General features: G+C 43.1%; 1 protein-coding gene across 1 annotated transcript in view; it reads right to left on the bottom strand.

Annotated features, from left to right (window-relative positions):
• The window catches only part of EML4 (EMAP like 4), a 109728-nt gene that overhangs the window by 84339 nt on the left and 1646 nt on the right, over positions 1-23743 (bottom strand). The window contains exon 2 of the mRNA XM_009896594.2: positions 1962-2144. Within this exon, the coding sequence (XP_009894896.1) occupies positions 1962-2144 (183 nt within the window). The remainder of the gene's footprint in view (positions 1-1961; positions 2145-23743) is intronic.

Raw genomic sequence — 23743 nt, forward strand, 5'->3', positions numbered from 1 at the left:
GTGAAAATACTCTTTTATGCTGTCTTTATACTATCCATATGCAGCTGAGCTAATAATCAGCAGTGAAATTGATGTGTTGCCTGCTGCTATTAGATAACTGGACACAATGTGGACACATTCACCACAAATTAAATACAGTGTCCATCAATAATAACTCATTTAAGTTTAGTGTATTATCTCATACATGCACATAGAATCATAGAATCGTTTCAGTTGAAAAAACCCTCTAAGATCAACAAGTCAAATCATCAACCTAAGAACACCATGGCCATTAAACTGCATCCTGAAGTGCCAGCCCCTGTCCCCATCTTGTTCTTCACAACTACATTCTGCTGTCACTATTTGACAATAATAGTACAAACCTGAAAATATTCAAATATTCCCCCCACCCCCAAGAAATAACTGTTTTTCACTGAACAAATTCACCTAGAGAACTTGGTAGGACACCAAGACCCCCGGACTCCCACCAGAGAGATGGCCCCAAGGCATTTTGTTTGAAGAACACAGCAAGTTTGTCCTGCCTGTGCACAAAGTTTAATGGGCATCAGACAGCTACAAGCCAAAGGTCTTTAGGCATACATAAAAGGGAAGAATAAGGCTCTATGCTGTACATGTTTTACCCACATCTTTCCAATCTTCTCAACAAAAAACAATAAAATTCTTTTTGTTATAATGGAAAGCAGAGAGCAAAGAGTGATTTAGTCAAATACCTGCTAGAAGTCTTTTTACACAGTTAGAGAAGGAAGTCTCAATCTTGATGAAACCGGGGATGCATACTGAGCAGATAAAAGCTGCATTTATAAGCACAGATGACAACAGCCTACCATTAGCAGGCAAGAGAGAATGGCAGGATTCAGAGCCCAAGCCAATTAAGCATCATCACTTCCTTACAGCTGGCAGTGGAACTGCAACAACACTTAATTAAGGAATTTGATCTCTCTGACACATCTAAAATAATTCAGACCTTCAGCATTTTTAGCTTTTCCATTTTCAGCCTGTACAATGCAGCCACCACCCAAGCAAATATAGGCTACAATATGTTAGTTCAGTATTTTGTACTCCAGTGTTTTGTACCACAGGGACTGAGCCCAGAGAGCTATGCTCTGCATGGTTTGATTAAGACACAAGCATTTATGGTTCATGAGAACTGTGAATTATCTCAAATACGACCTAAACTTTTATTTAATCAGAGGCCTAACATATACCACAAACATACACAGCTGCAGTTCTCTCCAAATACACAATTTAAGTTAGAAGCAAATTCAAATAGTTCTCTGGAACAGAAAAGGAAATATCCATGGAGTAAACAAAAAAAAGTCCATGAAAATTAGTGCCAACAGCATCTAGTTTCTTTATTTCTAAACGATCCTGTATATTTCATAGTTATAATGCAAAACTTAACAGCCACTAACCGAAAGCTACTGCTGATTGGCTTCATGGCCACTTTTATTACAAGGAATCTACTGGCAGAGAGTTATCTCTGTGCATGAAAAAATCCCAAAAACCTGCATTCAGAAAGCTTCTTCATTTGGTGGCAATGCATTTGTGGCTTGGTTGTGGGGGGTTTTTGTTTGAATTTAGGAGCAGAGGGAAATGTAGCCATTACTATACCCCTTCAGTTTAATAACTTCTAGGTGAAGCGCAAGCTGAGGCTCAGAATCCCCAGTGACAGGTTAAAGACTACAGCCATAAAGCATCTCTCCATTTAAATTAAAACAAGAACCAAGGTAATGTTTCAGGAGCGTTAGGCGCATGAAGGTGTAAGTGAACAGGGAAATTAATAAGCATATTGCAGGTAGTAGCCACACACTGTAAAGCCACTCCTAAAAAAATAAACACGTCCAACTACTTCCTGCCTTTCCAAATCTGGCAGAAAAAGGAAGGGGGGGAAAAAGTGATCAGGGGAGATACTTGTGAATTGTAACACTGACTCTGTAAAAGTTCACCAAATATGGGCTTACCTTTACTTGGTGCTGATTTTCTCACAGAAGCAACATGGTCTTCGGAGATAGCAAGACGCCTTAGCACGTCAGCCAACGCTGCTTTCAGCACAGTGATTTCATCTTCTTGCTGCTGTACCCTCAGCTCCAGGGCTGAAAGACGGTCCTGGACATCAGATGTGCTCGCAGCTGAGATGCTGTCATCTGTACAGGTGGAAAGCAGAGTAGGAAGAGGCATTGAACTGTTTTGTTCAAAACTAAAAGCCAGAGACAGAAGCATATGTGCAGCATGAGTATGCCTGTCCCATCATTTTGAAATACTGAAGATGTTCAAACAAACACCTTCAGACACACAAGGAATAGATACTGTGTTAAATGGTTCTCATGTTTCAAGACCACTAACCATTAGCTAAGACAGAAGGCTTATGGAGTTTGGCCCTATTACAATCAGAAGAGGCAATATGCTTTCTGTTAAAATAGTGCAGAAAGAAGAATATGCTTATGGGTAGGAAGAAGACTGAAACTGAGCGTATTTGAACAGCCAACTGAATTAACTAGAAGAGTATAAAACTGTGGTAAAAGTTTACAATATATTCTTTGGGAGCTGTTGAAGAATTTCAACTATAGCCCTTAACAACAAGGGAAGTTGTAAATTTAAGAACACCCACAGTTGAATATACAAGTATTGGTAGCCATGGCTCAGTTGCATCAAGTGCTGCTCCACTGAAAGAGTTTACTAGATCAGCTTGTTAACTTCGATTCCTCCTCCTGAGCTTTTTCTGCATCACTATACTGCGTGCGCCAAGGCAGACTTAGGACATTATCATATCTGGCCTGAAGCAAACAGAAAATAGATACACTACAAAAAGGTTCCAAAAATCTGTTTGGCCACACAGAGACAGATTAGCATTGAAGGCATAGTGCAGCCAAATCTATTCTTCAGTGGTAAAAAGGAAATTACAGCTTCTGCATAGCCTTTGCCTTTGACAGCTCTTTGCACTATTTCTGCCAAGCCAGAAGAGCACGTATCGTATTTTTGTATCTGGCTGTTCCAATAAAGGACATGCCAGCTACCAAGAGAAAACATACAATAATATGTCGCTTAATCACAAGGTACTGAATTCCTTATCCTGATCCACTTCTAATACAGGTTTACAAAATCCATGTGTGTTATACAACCACAGAATATAAGCCTATACCGTATGGAATACACACAATGCATTTACAGACAAGGATAAATAGCTGCTATTATTACTGCAATTATATACAATCTAAACTTCAGCCCACTAATCTTAGGAAGACATTCAAAGGAAAAAGTTGATATAATTCACAGACCTAAAATGCATATTTTTCACTCAAAAGCCTTAATCTTTTAAATACTTGCACTAGGGCACTCTCAAAACAAATATAAGGAAAACAAGCACTCAGCCGAACCACTTCACTTAAATATGAAAGAGATTAAGTGGTTTAACTCCAGCTTCCTTTCAGTTAAAGCATTATACTCACTATTGAAGGACAAAGAATGGAACCAACCAAAATAATCACAGTAATACCTTCCACAACACTAACAAAATTTCTACAAGACATTAGTAAACCAAGCTAACACTAGTAGTGAAATGCATTCACCTAAACTGAAAGGAATGGTTAAATTGAATTGGTAAAACGACTCCTGCAAGAAGACAGTTTTGTGTACTGAGTTCATTCACTATTGGCTTAAAACAAAAGCAGAGGTGTAGCACCTCATATTTAATACTGCATTCATTGAGGGTAATAGAACAGCAGAGGAATTAGTGAGGCATGTAATGAGATTGACATCCAGAGACAATGGATCAGAACCACCCTGTACAAAACGCCTCTAATATCACCAACCATAACTGTACCTCCTACATGAAGCAAGGTTACTTTAAAGATGCTGCAGCCCAGTACACCCGAGGCTCTCTCAAGAGTACTTCACAAATCTGACCATAGACAGCTACCCCAGGCTGTGAAGGACTCTGTTAGACTCTTAATTAAAGCCTCCATTATCAAAACCTGAAACCTCATCTGTTTTAAGGAAGTTTCTACAAGCACACATACCTGTGCATCATAGAAAAGGGAACTAAGATAAATCTACACTAATTCATGGAGAAAAGCTTTTACTTTAGGGAAGTAAATGGACTTAAAGTAGTACTATATAATTCATACTTTTGCTATCCTTACATTATTAGCCTGCAAACATATGCAGTGGACAAATCAAAAGAAACACTGCGGGCAAACATGATAATTATTTTCAAACTATCAGAATCCTATAAATCATCTGACACTGGCCAGCAACCCAAATGGAAGGGAGAAGTTTGACATTTCCTTTTAAAAGTGAAAGAAAAAAAGCTTTTTTTGGTGTGGTTTTTTTTGGTCTGCTGAAGCCTTCCATTAATGAACTTTTAAAAGGTCTTATGATGGGTAAATGATGGATAAATCCCCAGGCTGTACAGATACACGAAGATCACCACAAAACCTTTGTGAAATCATCATCTCAGAGGCCAGACATAACTGTGATCCCTGTGTGACATCCAAATAACAGTAATTAACAAACCAGGAAAGGCTTCACTGCGGGGCAGAGCACAGATACAGCTGCTCTCACTGACGCTGCATGGTTTTTCCCCAGCGACTACTGAAATTGAGTAGCCTGCTCCTGCTGAACTCCAGCACCCCAAAAAAACAGATACATTAGATGGCTCCTGCAGCTGCCACAGTTATGGCACTAATTAGGAACTTCAAAGGAGAACAGGAGAGAAAATCTCTCTGCCTGGTAAGGGAAAGCTGCAATGCTTTGGCCTCCTCAACATATCAAATGAGATGGTCAGTGTCCACCTCTAACCTGTGCTATGGCATTTTAACCCCTAGATGAGGCAAAAAGGCAGCAGGACCCTCAAACTCAATCCCAACAGCTTGTTTGAGGTCATAGCTCTATAAATGAGGCATTAGAAGAAAAGCAATAAGGTTAAGCCATTTAGCTGATTCAAATACAAGCAAAGCAATGAGCTGTGTGCACAGGGAGAGAAAAGTTTCAAACCAGCAGTGGCTGCTTTCCATGGAAGACAGGACACATGAGACATAGTGACTGAACAAAGGTGGAGAGCAAGAAGATCACTGGAAAATCAGGAATATTTTGGTTGCTCAAAGAACACAACTGCACCCTGGGAAGACATTTTATTACCCTTTATTACTTCACAGCAGCAGTTATCTGTTTGAAGTGATGACAATATATTAACTTAGCCATTATTAGAGAATTGAAGTGAATGATTCCCAACTCAAATACCTTAACTCTGACAGCCAAAATTCAACTCAACTCCAACATGCCCTTCTTGACAGTGTCTTGAAAAGTAAGTCGACTAGAGATTAGCTTAAAGGAGATGCCTTGACAGTAAAGGCAACCACAGCTGCACACCTGCAGCATGCAACACTAAGCTTGTTTGGTTGGGGCTTTTTTTTCATATAAGTTTTAAAAATGCCTTCCAGATTTCTCTTCCATGGTTATCAATGTAAAGAACTACATCAAAAGAAGTTTCAGTCAAAAGCCTCAAGGACGTGCCCTTCTACCTTCAGAAGGGCAAGAGCTCTTATGCAAGTACAAAGTCAGTGGTGTGTGAGGAAGTCCATGTCCTCCCTCCCTCTTCTCCCACTCCTAAACACTGGGCTCAGACATGTGTCCAGGCCTTCCATAAGCCACTCAGTTTACTGAGAGATGTATTTATTTGAAGATGAAAAACAGTTAAGAGTATATAGCAAGAAATCCAGAAGTGCAGTTTGATTGATTCACTTAATTTAAAAAAGACCTTTTTAGTTATCTGGTTATTTTCATTATAACCAAATACCATCACTGGCTACCTCCGTGCGGGGCTGAGATCTTCACAAGAGAAAAGGGGGCTCCCGGACACAGGCAGAGAGGCGACCCGACGTGACTCGGCGTCTCTCACAAGGGTGCCCGAGAGGGCGATGCGGCTGGGGGCGTTCCTGGGGATGCTGCGGGAGATTTAACCCCCGCGGCACTGGCAGAGGCTCTCCGGCTGCGAGCTGCGAGGCAACAACTTTCTCGCTCGTTGGAACCCAGGCAGCGGTGTGGTCAGACCGCTGGGAGCGCCTGGCCGTCGGTGCAGGCAGGCTGAGAGGCACAGCGAGAGCAAAGAGAGACTGAGTGCACCCCAGGGGCTCCTTGTGAATTAGTTCCCTTGGAACCCAGCGAGTGGGGTGTGAGGTACCCCAGGGGCTCCTTGTGAATTAGCTCAGCGGCTGGCACAAGCAGGGTGTGTGGGCAGGACACGAGGTGCTTCAGTCGTACTGAAGGCAGGATGGTAGCTACTCAGGAGGAAGACTCTGCTCTCTGCACCCACCAAAACAGATACTGGCAACAGGTTGTGAGGAATGCCACAGCCTTTCACAGGCAACAGGGGGGCAACACTGACTCTGGGGGTATGAGGTGTGAGCAGAGTTTTGACTTGCTCAGCTGGTTGGCACAGCTCCAGGATGAAGTGATGGAGCTCAGGGGAGAGGTGAGTAGGCTAAGAAGCATCATGGAGAGTGAGAGGGGAATTGATAACTTTCACAAACTGCTCTTTACAAATACAGAACAGGAGTTGACTCTTAGTGGAGCAGAGGAGTCGATATCCTCTCATCAGCAAGCCCCCAGCCCTCCTGCAGCAGCTCACACCTGCAGGGTCAATGGGAACAGGCAGCTACCCCAGGAAACAAACAATACCCATGGAGCAAACCTGCTCCTTTGAGAAGCACACCACCCACAGTGCCCCTGCAGAACAGCTATGAGGCTCTGCAGGAGGAGCTGCTTGTGAGCAAGGACGAGGGCTTACCAAGGCCAGAAGTGCCACCAAGGCCAACCTGCCTCTGGCCAGCCATAAAAACTGACCCTGAAAAGAAAAATCAAAGGGTCATTGTTGTAGGTGACTGCTGAGGGGAGCAGAGTGCTGGTATGCAGACTGGAGCCACTCCATAGAGAGCTCTGCTGGCTCCTTGGTGCCTGGGTAAAGGATGTTTTGGGTAAACTTCCACCCTCATCAGTCCTTCAGACTATTACCCACTGCTGGTTTTTCAGGTGGGCAGTGATGATGCAGCAGTGAGAGGCTCACAGTCAATTAAAAGAGACCTTGGAGCAAGTGCTTAAGGGATCAGTATCTCAAGTTGTGTTCTCCTCCATCCCTCTGACATCAGCAATGGATGAGGGACCATTTAGGAAGAGCCAAGAGGTCAATTCATGGCTCCAGGACTGGACTCATCAACAGGGGTTTGGATTTTATGCTCACAGCACAGGTTACAGGGCACCAGAGCTGCAAGCAAACAATGGGATGCACCTGGCCCAGAGGTGCAAAAGGATCCTAGAGCAGGAGTTGGCAGGGCTCATTGGTAGGGCTTTGAACTAGATTGGAAGGGGAAAGGGGTTAATAATCTCATGCTTGCCTGTGACAAACATTGGGGCAGCTCACCAGAGGCAGAGGGATGGATGCTAGCAAGGGCTCTCAACATGCTGCCCTGAGGCAAGCCAAGGATGAAGCACTGGGACACCCCAAGGGAATCGAGGGGGATTCACCTCAGAGGGTGGCACAGCCAGCACAGCTTAAGTGCCTCTGTGCCAATGCACACAGCTGGGGCAGCAAACAGGATGATTGAAGGGCACCGTGCTGCTGGAGTGCTATGGCACAGAGGCTATCACTGACACTGGGGGGATGATTCCCATGAGGGGAAGGTAGGGATGGATGGGTACAAGCTCTTCAGGAAGGACAGGCAGGGCAGGAGGTGTTGCTCTCTGTATCAGTGACCAGCTGGAATCAGTGGAGCTCCACCTGGGCAAGGATGATGAGCTGGTGGAGAGCACATGGGTGAAGATTAAGGGGAAGCCAGGGGAAGGTGATGTTACTGTAGGGGTCTGCTACAGACCACCTGGCCAGCAGAACCAAGCAGAAGAAGCACTCCACAAGCAAATGGAAGTGGCTTTGTGTTCACAGGCCCTGGTCCTCATGGGGGATTTCAACCACCCTGTCATCTGCTGGAGGGGAGGTCTCCACTGACTGCAAAAGGGGAAACATAACTCCCATTTTCAAGAAGGGAAAGAGGAATGACCCAGGGAGCTACAGGCCAGGCAGTCTCACCTCTGTGCCTGGTAAGATCTTGGAGCAGATCCTCCTGGAGGCACTGCTGAGGCAGAAGAATAACAAAGAGGTGGTTGGGCACAATCAGCACAGATTCACCAAGGGCAAATCCTGCCTGACAAACCTGGTGGTCTTCTATGACAAGGTCACAACATCAATAGATGAAGGCTGAGCAACTGAGGTCATTGACCAGGACCTGAGCAAAGCCATCGACACTGTCCCACACCACATCCTGGTCTCCAGGCTGGTGCAGGATGGGTTCCATGGAAGGACCATTCAGTGGATACAGAACTGGCTTGATGGCCACACCCAAAGGGTGGCTGTCAATGGTCCATGTCCAAGTGGAGGCCAGTGACAAGTGGAGTCCCTCAGGGATCAGTGCTGGGGCCAGGCTTGTTTAACATCTCTGTTGGTGCCATGGACAGTGGCATTGAGTGCACCCTCAGCAGGTTTGCTGATGGCACCAAGCTGTGTGGTGCAGCAGACAGGCTGGAGGGAAGGGATCCATCCAGAGGGTCCTTGACAGGCTGGAGAGCTGGGCCCATGACAGCCTCATGAGGTTCAACAAGACCAAGTGCAAGGTCCTGCAGCTGGGTCAGGGCAATCCCAGGCACTGATATAGGCTGGGCAGGGACTGGCTTGAGAGCAGCCCTGAAGAAAAGGACCTGGGGGTGCTGGTGGATGAGAAGCTCAACAGGAGCCAGCAGTCAGCACTTGCAGCCCAGAAAGCAAATCCCATCCTGGGCTGCATCAAGAGAAGCACAGCCAGCAGGTCCAGGGAGGTGATTCTCCCCCTCTACTCCACTCTGGTGAGACCCCACCTGGAGCACTGTGTCCAGTTCTGGAGCCTCTATTACAGGAAGGATCTGGAGGTGTGGGAACATGTCCAGAGAAGGACCATGAGGATGATCAGAGGGCTGGAGCTGCTCTGCTATGAGGACAGACTGAGAGAGCTGAGGCTGTTCAGGCTGAAGAGAAGGCTCTGAGGAGACCTAATTGTGGCCTTCCAGTATCTGAAGGGTGCCTACAAGAAAGCTGGGGAGGGACTTTTTAGGCTGTCAGGGAGTGACAGGACAGGGGGGAATGGAACAAAACTAGAAATGGGTAGATTCAGATTGGATGTTAGGAAGAAGTTGTTCCCCATGAGGGTGGTGAGACTCTGGCACAGGTTGCCCAGGGAGGTGGTGGAAGCCTCATTCCTGGAGGTTTTTAAGGCCAGGCTGGATGTGGCTCTGAGCAACCTGCTGTAGTGTGAGGTGTCCCTGCCCATGGCAGGGGGGTTGGAACTGGCTGATCCTTGAGGTCCTTCCTACCCTAACAATTCTATGACTCTATGATTTCTGTGTGTTAGTTATGGTTCCCAAGCTGTCTATGACCTACATCTTCAAGAGAGCTGCTGAGAACAAGAGCCATTGGGAAAATAAGTGTTACCTGCATTGTTTGCTGGCAGCAGTGATGAGACATCCATACTGATGTGGATCAAAGGTCCTTCAGTCTTAAAAAGTAGTGTAATACAAATACTGGTACACAAATCTCAGCAGAAACATGCCAGGTCTGAACACACAGCACTGTACCTTTCACAGCAAGATGGCTTGTTCTTCTGTCATAGTTCACTACTTTCAAGTTTAATTTAGCCACTAACACATTCATTTTCCCCCTGCTTTTGGAGTCACCAGGATGCTCACATTCAGTACTCATGAGACATCAATTAACAGCTCAAATTGACCCTTAGATGTTGGCCAGGAACTTCAGAAGTGGTACCCAGTAGGTAGTGTTGGTACTTAACAAACCCACTCTCAACCCTCCTGTCACTCCTCTCCTCCCCTGTCATCCACTAGGCAGGAGAGGATAAGAGCATTTGAGAAGTATCTACCTTCATTGCCCCCTTGAGAAATTCAAACTGGCTGCATTTAAAAACCAGTAACAACCAACAACAATCCTACTACTGAACCATCTATTCTGGAGGCCCCTCAACAGCTCCAAAGCATCCATTATCACTTGTCTGAGTCAATTCCTCCTAGCCCTGACTAAACACAAGTAAGAGCTTCATTTTAGACATAAGCAACAGCTCAGAAAAACAAATTCTACTAACTCCAGCACATGGAAATTTAAACCACAGGGTGGAAAATACTACATTCTACCCGATAAAGCCACACAAACCACAGGTATTTCTAAACTCCTGCCTGCCAAGGCACCCACACAGTTTTCTATGCTTTCCTCAGAGTGGTACAAGTCTTTTATTACAGAAATGCAAGAGAAATTACTTGGACTTCTATCAAGCTCTGGGTCACAATTCCAGGAGGTAGCTGGCCCAGCAGAACCCTTTCTCCCTGGAACTGTGCTCTGCCCATGTGTGCAGGAAGTTTGTATTTGCATAACTTTTAAGTTTTATTTTGGACTCTGGCTGAGGCCTATATTCTCAGAGAGATCACTGAGACATTTGGTTTTACTACCATGTCAAGTGAAAGAAAATTGTCTGCAGTTTTCTCTGGCTCACTTCTCTCAAGAGTAGCTCATGAGAGATCAGGAATTCTGCTCCACAACAATAAGCAGAATTAAGACTCTACACTGTTGCTCCCGGTATCTCTTTCACCTCCTTCAAATTACAGCACACACAGAAATTATCTCAGTTGTGTAAAGGATGCAAGCCAGGGAAGGAACATGTGAATGGGAATGGACACAACACAAACAAGGAAGATAAAAACCACTTCTTCCCCCCAAATGCTACTACATTAGTGTATGTACCCTTAGAAGACTGATCTGGTGGCTTAGGAGTAGAGTAGGAAGCTGTCCCTAGTTGTGCTTTCCTCCCAGTGCAAGATCCTGGCCTTTATTACTCTGGGCTACTCCACAGATTTTTTTTACTTCCTCTCCTACTTTTCCAAGTCTCTATCCCCAATTCTTGATTTTTTGAATTGGATTTTAAAACAACACCCTGCTTGAGCTCCCATTAACTACTCAAGACAAAGGTAAAGAGCTCTTTCTGTGCTATCTGGTAGAACATGAATGCTTTGAGATGGCTCCAGACAAGTCACTGGCTGCAGGCAGTGATCCACCACTGAGAGCTTAGTTGTAAAACAACTTAAACAAAGCAACAACAAAAAACCTCCAACCATCACTCACACCTGAGTATCTATACTGTGCCCAAAAACTGCAGGCAAATCCCTGGAAAGGCATTTCATTTATGCTGTTAGGAGTGTTTGCATTACTTGAATACATGTCAAGTGGCCCATATGGAACAGGTCTGCACATCTGTGGTATGTACCCACACAAATAATCATGCATCCCATAACTCCATTTAAGAAAAACAACCACCATAAACTGGAATTGTGAAAGTGCTGCATTAAATTTTTAAATTACACTGGACAAAGCTTCCTTAGGGTTTTTCCAATTAAGCACAGCATATATGTGCTGTACAACAAAGTTGGTGAGGGGTTTGGAACACAAGCCCTATGAGGAGAGGCTGAGGGAGCTGGGGTTGCTTAGCCTGGAGAAGAGGAGACTCTCTACAACTACCTGAAGGGAGGTTGTAGCCAGCTGGGGGTTGGTTTCTTCTCCCAGGCAACCAGCACAAGAGGACACAGTCTCAAGCTGTGCCAGAGGTTTAGGCTGGAGGTTAGGAAGAAGTTCTACACAGAGAGAGTGATTGCCCTTTGGAATGGGCTGCCTGGGGAGGTGGTGGAGTCACCATCATTGGAGGTGTTCAGGAGGAGACTTAACAGGGTGCTTGGTTGCATGGTTTAGTTGATTAGATGGTGTTAGATGATAGGTTGGACACCATGATCTTGAAGGTCTCTTCCAACCTGGTCTATTCTATTCTATTCTACCCACTTGCAGTGCTTTGCCTGTAGGTGATCCATGTGAAGTTATTACCCTAGCACATGAATATTCTGCAATGCAATAGTCACTGCTGATCTTTGCTGCATGTGAACTGCTTCATGGTTTGTCTGAAGTGAGTCCATGCTTGTGAGCCTACTACTGCACCATTACACTACAGAGAACATCATCTGTTTCCAGGCAATCTCAATTTAAAGGGTTGGTCTGGCATGTAAGATGATCTGCAGCTTCATCCCTAAGAATTAGCAGTTCTACTTGTGTATGCTAAACTGATTCTGACACAGAGGCTGATTTTTTTTTTTTTACATGAAAAAAGCAACAGAGTGAAAGAGACTGAAGCATACCAAAAAATCCCCCCGAGCCCCCAAGTTGTTAACAAATTACAGCTGCTATGACAAAAACATTTTTGCAGCCGCTGTGTGCATCTGCTGCTCTTTCTAACACATATAATCTAGAGACACAGCAGCACCAGATTCACAGGGTGTCTGCACCCAGGCTGTATTTCACCAACAGGAGTGTTCAGCTTACCCATTTCCAGCAACTATTATTTATTAGGCACACCAGTTTTGATAAGAAACAGATCAGACTTTACACTTGCTAATGCTAGTTTCGATACACAGACCAAGAAAACACTTGCACACACTTCCCATATTTGACACTGGTAGCCATACAGTTACTGGAAGAAGTAGGCAATTATGCTGGCTGTGTCATGTCTTTCTCCCTCTGCATGCTTCATATCAGTTTCCCCTCCAATAAGATGCATCTCAGCAGCAAGATTATTCACAGGATTTTCACCACCCACTACTTCAAGACCTGGCAGTTTTAAAGCATTTTTCTTTCTCTGGCATTGCTTTGCTCTTGATACTTTCGATACTGTTTTACAGCACAGGACTCTTCAATGTTTGGTCTTCAGCCAGCAATTTATGCCCTTACCTGCCAAAATGGTGTTTCTGCTACAGACAGGAGCAACCTCTACACTCCACAGACAGAATTCATGGTGGCCACAGGCAGCTGCTAGAGATCTCCCTTACAACTTGCTGAGCAGCAATTCTAGTCACATCAAGCTCTTCTTAATCATAGAATCGATAAGGTTGGAAAAGACCTCAGAGATCATCAAGTCCAACCTATCACCCAACACCATCTAATCAACTAAACCATGGCACCAAGAACCCCTTCCAGTCTCTTCTTAAACACCTCCAGTGATGGTGACTCCACCACCTCCCTGGGCAGCTCATTCCAATGGCAAATCACTCCTTCTGGGAAGAATTTCTTCCTAACATCCAGCCTGAACCACCCCTGGCACAGCTTGAGACTGTGTCCTCTTGTTCTAATACTACTTCTATTTTCATGTCACAGTAAGAGAAAGAGAGAGACAGAGAGCATCTTTTCTAACACATATGCTTGGAATTTCACATAGCAACCAGAGAGACAGCTGCAAAGAACTACTGTAAGTTACACATGCATTAAAAATAACACTAACAGGCATGTTAGTATGCCTTTGTCAAAAAATACTTCATCCTGTGCTGGACATGTCAGAACCTCTCCAGGATAAAATGTTAAAAGCTACAAATTCATAATTTTCCGAGTATGAAACTCAGTGCCTGGAGTTCCTTTCCCCTATCCTCCTCATGCCTGAACAGATCAAGGTAAAATTTTCTAAGAGAATAACTTTTCACATACTGAAAAGAGCTCAGTCTCTGAGATCTTCCTCTTTGCTAAGGGCTCTGCCACTGCCCATCTCCCAGTGCCATGAGTGGATGGCATTCCAGACACCGCACAAAGCCAGACACTGCCTGGGTGACCAGAGTCTTATGGGAAGAAAGCATCCTTCCTGCCCTCCAAGGCCACACAAAGGAAGAACCAGCATATTCTGCTTAACCTGAAACACCAGACATCAGAGCAGAGAAGTGATGAGCTCTCACAGGCACCTCGCATCAGCAGCTATCAGGCCTTTGACACGTACAGAGCTGTCCTACCTATGTGCTTTGACAATCAAGTCTTCCAAGTTTCAAATTAGGCAATTACTTAATTAGAAAATTAGCACATGCTTTTGACCTTAATCCCTTTTTAACTTCACTCTTTATGTGCTAAATGTAAGCATCATCCCGCATCACATAAAGGTTAATTAACAGTTGCAAGCTACCGAGGCACTACCCTAAGTGCTGTAGCAAAGTCAATATTCAAATCCATGCTCATCTTTGAAAAGAAGCCTAAAAATTACCATAAGATAGGGAGACAAACAAAGAAAATGAAGGCAACTCAAAACAATAATCAACTGCATTTTAGGCAGAAACATCTTTTGCAAGCACTGACTGACCTGAAAGAGACCGTGATCAAGGATACCTGTGTCATCCCAAAGATTAAATACAAGCTCGAAGGATTTGGTTTTTATGTTCAGTCTTTGACTTCCCTCTCAGAAAACTTTAGCCATGTTTCATTACTGCATACATCTACAAAAGACAGCAGCAGTAATTGTCACTGATCTGCTTAGCACGATCAGTGATTATGTTCAGGCTCAGACAGAAGTGCCACTACCCAGAAAAACGTCCAGCAAACACCACAGAGAGCTCAGCAAGAAACAAGGGGAACGTCTGACACAACGGTTTTCCTGAAGCAGTCTGCAAACTCATTCACACAGACAGTTACCCATCAGATATTTGGTGGACAAGGAAGTTGGTGTGATGGTTTGCACATGGAAAAGGCTGGGGAGGGAAAGAATGAAAAAGTGGAATAAAAAAAATTAAAGAATGAAAAAAAAATATATCCAGAGAGATAAAGCAGCAGCCCTGAGAGCAATCCACCATGCTCTACACCCCTCCTGCCCCCACAGGGCCTTCTGTTTCCTAACTGCTCTTGTCAGATAGATGGTGCTCACTCCTGTTCAGAGGAGTGCCTGGATATTCAGGGGTTTGTTTGCTTTGTTCCTTTGGTTTTGTTTGGATTTTGTTGTTGTTTTTCAGACTTCCAGCCCAAATTCATACATGTTTCCCTCTGGCTTTCCAAGCTATTATTCCAAAATCTATTTCCAATATATTTTTTCCATAACATGCAAACAAAATCCAGCTGGCAAAACATTAAATCTTTAGAGTGCAACAATACAGGGTAAGCCAAACACTTCCCATCAGTGCAATGCGTCTCCTTTGCTGTAAAACATACCAGTTCAGTAGTACTACCATACCTGTTATCTGAAAGTGAAGGAAACCTCCCAACATGTCAAATATTTATTGCTTATTCAGCAAAAAACTTATCTGAGTTTTGTTTGTGTGTGCTCTTAAGTACATTTTTGCCCCGGAGGAAAGCTGTTTCTACTCTTTAAGCTTGCTGTATTCTCATCTGTGTAAGGCATCATTTCAGCAGCAAAACAGAAAAGCAGAGAAATCATTAAGTGAGATAACCTCAAGCAAAGTAACATACCCCTTTCTATTATGGATAGAATTTATGTTGTACCATGCAATGTTGTTTATTCACAAGATTTTACTCAAGCCTTGAAACTCCTGTGTTATCCAGCAATCAAGTTAGACATCAGCTCTGTAAATAGAAGTGTTGGAACATTCCTGAAAATTGGGTGTTCTCTCTGCCTCCCTGTGCTGCTCTTTGCTTCCTTCCCCCAGGACTCACTCTAATTTGTAACATCCAAAATACCACTATACATGCTAGGTTTCTTTGACCTTACTCTGTGCTGCTCTGAGGCACTCTATTGTAAATGCAGAACTCCAAGTTCACCAAAACAGAACCCTGGACTATTTTATTGTGTTGTTTTTTTCTAAAAAAAGAATTGCTATTGTTGCTAGTGGCCACTGATGCATGGGGGGTTTCCATCCTGTGCAGCTGCCAGGGGCTGCTTGGGTGTCACAGGCAGTATGATGTTATCCTGTAGACTCAATATTATGTGCATGTGACAAGAACAGTCTCCTATTGGAATGACAAACGTGCATATAGCACTATCAGAGTACTGTCACATACAGAAATTAACTTCTTAAACACCTAGCATATGGAATGCTGTTCTCCCATGTCTTCATCTTCCTTCATGCTCAAGGGAATACTGCCCAAGCCAGTCCTTTGTAGCATCAATTCAGGCTCAAAATTCAGCCTTAATGACAGACACTCCCATTCATCACCACTCTTCCACAGGCACAGCAAATGTCTTGTGGGTGCCAGGACAGCAAGGCAGGATGTCAAGCTCTTCCCATGAGACACAGTCCTGTATAATCCCTCCCAGGGAGGCTGGCAGCTGCCCACATGCCACCAAAACACTGCAATTTGGGTTTACGGTGCTGGCATCCCCCTTGGCACTCAAAGTTCTCTCTCAAAAAACACCTTCTCCCCCATGGGGGAAACCTTCACTTTTGGCTCCACTGGAAAGAGCGGATCCAGAGGGCAGCAAAAACACAGTTACAAGAGAGGAGGGGAGAAGGACCAGGACTGGTGTACTCAGTGGGGTATTTGACAGCTCTGGTCTCCCCGAGTCACAGGACACAGTGATTTCAGATAAAAGTAAAATCTGTTTGGAAAAGAGACTAACTCACTGTCTTACCTTGTTTTTTCTGGAACTTCATTGATAGAAATTCCTTCCCTTTACTCACATCCCTGTGTGGCCACCTCTTTATTAGCTCTCAATACCAGAGCCTGTTCAGTAAAATGCCAACTTCCTCTCTGACAAGCCAATATGACCTTGGAAAGTTTATGTCCTTCTCTACATTTTCTTATTCAGAAGCCAAGAATGCCAATATGCTCCTTCCCTACTGAGAGACAAGCTTTCTGGATGGAGTATTAATTCCAATGTGAAGTTTTATCCTGTGACCACCCACCATGGCTGAGGCACCACTGCAGTGAGGTCCAGGGGAATGGCTGTCCTTGCATGCCCATCATGCTCCATCCCAGCAGGCAGCATCTCCCGCAGGGGATATCCCCTTAACCCATACCTGCAATCAAAATGTTACACTTGCTGTTGCAGCAGGGGATACCATCTCACAGTTGTTAAACCTCTCCTGTGCCTTCTAAGCAAGAACAGCCATAAGCTTTGCTTTTGATTTTTTTTAAAGTCCATTCTTCCTTGGAAGTGTGAAACTAAATCTCTCTCATCACAGGCTAGATCCAACACTACACTTCCAACAGCAGCAGTCAAAATCCCACTTTGTTTACCTCCACCAAGATGCCGCCCCACCTTCTGGCACTGCTTGCAGCTTTGGTACTAGAGTAGTATCCCTGCAAAGGCTAATGCTTGCTCCAAGTAGAACCAAATCAACAGCCATTTTGGTTGTTGGATTGTAGTGCATAGAAAAGAACTAAAAAGTCTCCACACAGACCTGTCATTGTATAGACTCTGCCAAACTCTCTTCTTAGTGTCAAGGATATAGCACAAGCTGCATGACTCCCACACAGCCAACCTGCAAGGTGCTATCTCTAAGCACTCATGGCACATGAGTCACAAACTCCTGTTACTACTTGGAACAACCATTGATAAATGAAGAGACCATTTGCACATTGTATGGCACAGAAAACATTTCAGACCAGACAGCAAGCAGAAATATCTATATGGTGTAAGTCAACAACCACCCTCAAAAAGGGGAACAGAGCATAAATATGTTGTTTTGGGGTTTTTTAATCACTTTAGTTAAACTCCTCATGTTTTACTACATTAGCAATTAAACAGCCCCAGTGCAGCTTTGAAGTTAACACCTATAAACAAGGTGTGGGTGGAAAGTATTGCTCACACCTTTCCTGTCACTGCAGCTGCTGCTGCCTCACAGAAGACAGCTCAGACATCAGCTCTGCAATGCTCTGCATCTGAAGGGCTGTAGAAATATTTCATATTAACATTTATTATTCTACAAAGACAGACACACTTTCAAACAGTTCAGACTGCAGATGTGCTGCAAGAAACTGTTGTCACCTTTTCCTTAGCAAGGACATTATCAACAGAAGCCTCCACAAAAGCTCTGCAAACCAGTAACGTAACTATGAAAGTAAATGTATTTCATTCATGAAGAGGAGGAATTCCTGAACAGCATGATGTGGGTGACTACACATTTTTTAACAGCTATAGTCAGGCTGCTTCTACAAACACGAATACATAAAACTGAAGCACATTTCAGTGGTAATTTCAGTTTCTAATCCTAGCACTACTGCATTTAAAATTAAGAACTCCACAGGAAAGGGAGGAATTAGGCCTCATCTTTAATTTAGGCTAAGCCACAAAACAAGTTTCAGAATCAATTCACCTGCAAACAAGCACAAACACATGGCAACAGTGTTATGTGATACTACAAATTCCCAGAGGAGAAGGGAGGAAAAAAAACCACCCCACACCAAAAAAAACCCTAACAACAAAAAAAACAACCCAACCCAGCAATGCTATGGAAAGCTCCCTTGAAACCCATGGAAAGAAAATGTACAGTTCCATCATGAAACTAATGAGGCAAAAAATTTACTGGCTACAGCTGTATATTGTAGGCCTCCAGTGTTTAGAGTTCAGTTCTCCTCCCTGTTTAAAATCATAGAGATTTCTCTTTGACAGTTGTGGGGAAAATAATATAAAGCCAAAAAAACAAACCAACTAGGTTATTCTGAAAGCAGTTATGTTAAATCAGAGAATTATCTGGTTTATTCCCTTAATGCTTATGTTTTAAGCATTAAGCATTTTAATATTAACCAAGCATTAGCTATACTAATTCCACAATTTATATTTTTGTGTCATTTATAGGTGTATGTATAAAAAAAACTGGCCAGGAGCATGCTCCTTCTGCAAGGTGACATGACTCTTGATGCATGAAAAGGATTCCCATCACTACAACAGACTGTATCAGTAAGAACAGAATTGTTGTAAACCTTTTCAGTATTCAGCCTGATAATCCCATTTTACCACTTTTATTTTTAGCATTAACAGGGAAGGATTAAAATTGAGCTAGTATGATGCACTTAGAGCTACAGCCACAAAAACTGCCAGGGAGTGAGCCCAAGAGGGCACCACAGCATCACAGCCACCATATAGTCACTTCTCAAGCTCATGATCTTACTCAAGACTAAATTCCAGGTTGTTTAACCTACTAATCAGCATTTACTACCCTACTGTGTCAACATGTTGTATCTTTCTCCCTTCATTTAGCTGTCTGCAAGTCATGTGTAAGCCCGCACTAACAAGATGTGACCATCCTCTGCCACCTGCAACTTGCATAACAAAGTCCTTATATGAGCTGACGACATGAAATGCAGCCTGTACAGCTCAGAGAGCTGAGGATGACGTCCCTGAATCACCCTTCAGGCAGAGTAGACAAGTGACCTTGCCCCAGCAGCATCACTGCTCTGGTGTGAAGGGAGCAGGGCCAGAAGCACAGCTTTGCTCCTGCCTGCTCCGGCCAAACCCCTGCCCAACCAAACCCCAGGGCTGTTCTACCATCACCCACATAATGTAACCCCAATATACAAATGGCACAAGATCAGTGAAATCCACTTCAGAACAAAAAGCCACTTCCACTCTAATTTTTGCCCCTTTATCACCCAATAAAACCCACCCCCAAAAAACCTTATTGCTCCAGACACTGTGCCACTTCAGCCATCAAAATGGAAAAAGCGACAGGGCAGCCCAATGCAAAGACCTGAACGATCAATGCAACCCAGCTGCTCCTGCAAGGGCACACTCCCTTTGTTTCACAGGCATCAGAAATCTGACTGGGTATTCTTCTCTGACGAGCACCACAGGCAAACCCCAACACATGTTTTGAGCATATGAAGAACAAATGCAGAAGCCAGGACACCTAAACTCTATCCAGTTGTACTATACATCAGAGCACATTCTCAGCACAATGACAGAGGGGGATCTGCACAACCAGCACTTTTTCTGTGCATCTTTGCAAATTCTGCTCTCAGAGTCCTTCTGGCTCACTGCAGAGTGAGCAGGTTGAAAAAGCACTTCAGTTCTGCATGCTGCAAAAGGGAGGTTTCCAATGCTGCTGCTTTCCCTGATTATTTCTCTGTGTGATGCAGAGTTCATAAAGACACTTTATTGGGTTTCTCAGGGTAGACATTACTCAAAATGTGAATGCAAAGACTCAGTGCTGGGAAGGAGGATGTAATCTGAACCCTTTATCTAACATTCAGTGACAAATCCTATGCATTGACTGTACCATTGATATTTCACCAGTTTTGATGCTTCAGCACCTTCAAGTACAGCTTGCAGTTATTTCAAGTGGAAATTACTTTTGGTGACTGCTAAAAAACCCTAGTTGCTACTCTGCACAAGTTATCTTCTCAACCCCTTTTGATGACTAATACCTATTCCTAGAACTGTTAGAACAAGATAGGCACCGAACCAGAAAAGCAGAAGCAATGTTACCAAAAAATGTAACCACATTTTTACAAGGTAGCGATCAATCACAGAACTGAGACTTTTCCACTGAGTCAGGTTAAGTATTAACCTCTTAAACTGTGTATGGTGAAAATCCCTAGGGACCTTCACAACATTTGTAATTTTATGGTGTATCCACATCGCTCTGCTGTTGCAGAGCGCCACTGCGGCTGCTTAGTCACATGCTATCGAGTAATAATGCAGTTACTTAGGGAAGCAGGTACCAGAGGGACTGTCTGCTTCTCACACAAAACAAACAAGCTATGTACATGCAAACATTTACAGCATGACTACAAAGGGATCCCCACAGCTCTGCATGATGCCACTACACGAGTCTGTAACATGCACAGCTGGGTCAGACCCCAGGCACATCTCTCCTCTCAGTTACCCAGAAAGCAGGTAAGGGGAAGTGGTACTTTGACAATTGTAATGTTAACAAAGCCTGGAAACTGTTAGCAGTTACAGCTTACAGCTCATTTCATTAAACACAGGCTCAGCTAACTGATGAAGCAAGTAAATACCCCTTACTCCAAGTGTGTTTATAATTACTCACTATATTCACTAAATAGCAGCTTTATTTAACTCTGTCAAGTTGTTAGAAAGCAGCAAGTAAAACACTCCTACCCTAATAAGGAAGCAGAACTTAAAAACAAGTATACATCCCCCTGCAAATTCCAGCAGACTTACAACAGCACAGAAGGCAGCAATGGTATTTTTATAAACTACAATGAGATGAGATTTCACCTCCAGATGTAAGACAAGGCTCCTAGTTGAAGATGTCATACTGATGCGGAAACTTGTACCTGTAAAAAGCGGCGGCTATCATAATTTCCTTCTACTGAGTATGGTTTAATAAGCAAATAAGCATACAAAGGGAGAGTAATACCCTATCCATCTCTACACTCAGAAAAGCCCCACTTCCAGGCATTTAAGGTCTTCCCTTAAGAGCATGAATAGTCACATCTACAAAAATGAAGCCCTCTGCATTCATTTCTTGGTGACCACTGTTTCCCCTGGTAGGGACTAGTTTGCTCTTCTGTCAGGGGATCACTAAGAAGAAAAACATTAATTCAAAATACAGCCTAAAGCATTTGGACTACAACAACACTGGGCAGAACGAGCCCCAGCTCTGCTGGTATAGCTGGGTTGCATTTCACTATTTCTAGAAAACAAAATGCTCTGCCTCCTTCACTCAGGAAGCTCAGTGTGGTTCTCTAAGCATGCTATTATCAAATAGGTTTTTTCCTCTGGAAAACAGGAAAGTAAGTTCAGAAAAACTACTAACACATTACCAGCAGAGAACTGTGGACTATACTACTCTAATGTAGCTTTTAATTCTTTAAATCTCCTTACCAGTGTAACTTAGCAATAGCAGAAATGCTACACTCATTGAGTGGCGAAATTTGGATTCACAGACATGCTCAAAGGCTTCCCTGATTGTGCCTGTTGAAATCCTTACACTAGGCAAGCCAGCGTAAGTTTACAAAGGCAAGCTGGTGTCAATTCTCCCCTCGTCTGCAAAAATGAATCAACTGAATGGAGAAGCATTTGCTCTGAGACTGATAATTTAGGAGATGGAAATAATAATGTGGATTAATTACTTAATTACTCAGAACAAATAATTTAAAGTAGTTTTACAACTAGTTATGACAGCACTGACTCACAGTCAAATTGTGTCAAACACTGAAATCCACAGCAAGTTGGATTTTTAATGGAGCAGTGAATAATGTAACATTTGAGGTGACTCAACTAAGAAGATGCAGATTTTTAATGGTTTTAACCCTTTTTTCCTTTTTTTTAAGTATTAAGATAGAGATAGAGTTTTACATTTATCATCATTATTGGCAGCACCTAGATGAAGGCTAGCTCAGAAATCTCCAACAAAATCACAGCAAACACTCTCTCATTTAAAGAGGCTTCAGTGTACCAGCACAAACCTGCAGTTGTGTCAGACCAAGACTGTAAAAAAACACTGTAAGAAAAAACACATCTCCCTTTTCATTTAGGGAGATCTAATCCCCTTAAACAGGCTGATACTTCATTTATTTAACTAGTCCCCATCAACTACCTAACCACTTTAAGCAAAATAGCAACCTGAAAGTGGGACTTCTACGTTGAATTTATCTATTTCTGCCCACATAACAGGGACTGGAAAGAAGGAAGCCCTTGTAACACCTAAATACTCATAACGAAGTGCTTTATGTGAAACACCACCACCTAAGCAAACCTCTCCTTGTCTTAGCATTAAAGGTATCCAAATCAATTTAAGTCCTAAAGCAGTGAAGTTTACATAGCTATGGTCATTGGGGGCTATTTTTCCATTTACAAATACTGCTTACAATCACAAGTGTCATGGGAGAAGGATTTCATCAAAAAGAATATAAATCCAAAGTTCTGTTTGAAGGTAAATATTTCCCTTGGTCAAACTGAAAAGTTCTATCCTGATCAGTATCACCTAAGCTAAATTCTAGCTCAGGTTTGACAGCTAAGATCTTTCTAAAGGGACACATTATGTCATAAGACCTTGCCTTACTTTTAGTTACAAAAAGCTAATTAAATACAAACAAAAAAAGCAGCTGTTCTTACCGAAGGCAAGCATGCTTTCTTAAAGAGTCTGATTAAGCACCAGCAACCCAGATGCTAAGAGAGAGTGCTAATCCTTCACTGCTGAATTAGGAATTCATTTTTAGCTTTGGCAAAAAAGGAACAATTGGACATATGCACAATGATAGCTGCGCACACACAAAAATGAATTCACCACTAAAGGTAGGGAAGTTCCCACAGAAAAGCATATCATTACAGAATACTTTAAACCATATCCCAAAGCCTCACCTGAAATACTCTACTGTCAGTACAAAGTCTTAATCCCCCTCAAATAAAGCAAGAACATGCACAGAGGGTCAAAAAAGGAAATGTCAATTATTTCTGCAGCTTAGTCTCAGGCTTCTTCCTACTTGTTACCACTGCAAAATCTCAAGGCAAGGAAGACCTTGAGGACAAGGTTAGAAATTTCATATGAACAAAGCAGCTCTTGATTCTTCACCATAACAATTTCTTCTCACTTTCAAGTTTAATCGCCAGCCAACACACATTCCTCACAAAACTTTATATAAAGGTCTATTAAGTCTAATAAATAGGAATCAGTAGACTATATCACACTTCCAAGAGTATCTAAAGCCACATTTTTATTTAATTGCAAATGCTGTTGTGAACTTCTAGCCCTTAACATTCTGTGATTCTGTTGATCTGCTATAGGTGATCCTGCCCTGGCAGGGCTGGCTGTTGGACTAGATGATCTTTTGAGGTCCCTTCCAGCCCTTAACATTCTGTGATTCTGTGATCCTTATTCATCAAAATCCTCAGCCTTGTATCAAAATTTTAGTCAAAATTATAAGATGCAGGGGGGGTAAAAAAAAAATCAAAGTAGAACAGATTGATAAAAAAAAGAGAATGTATTTCTTACACATTATTCTGATGGATTGCTA

The sequence above is a fragment of the Dryobates pubescens genome, chromosome 2, assembly GCF_014839835.1.
Source record: "Dryobates pubescens isolate bDryPub1 chromosome 2, bDryPub1.pri, whole genome shotgun sequence".
NCBI lineage: Eukaryota > Metazoa > Chordata > Aves > Piciformes > Picidae > Dryobates > Dryobates pubescens.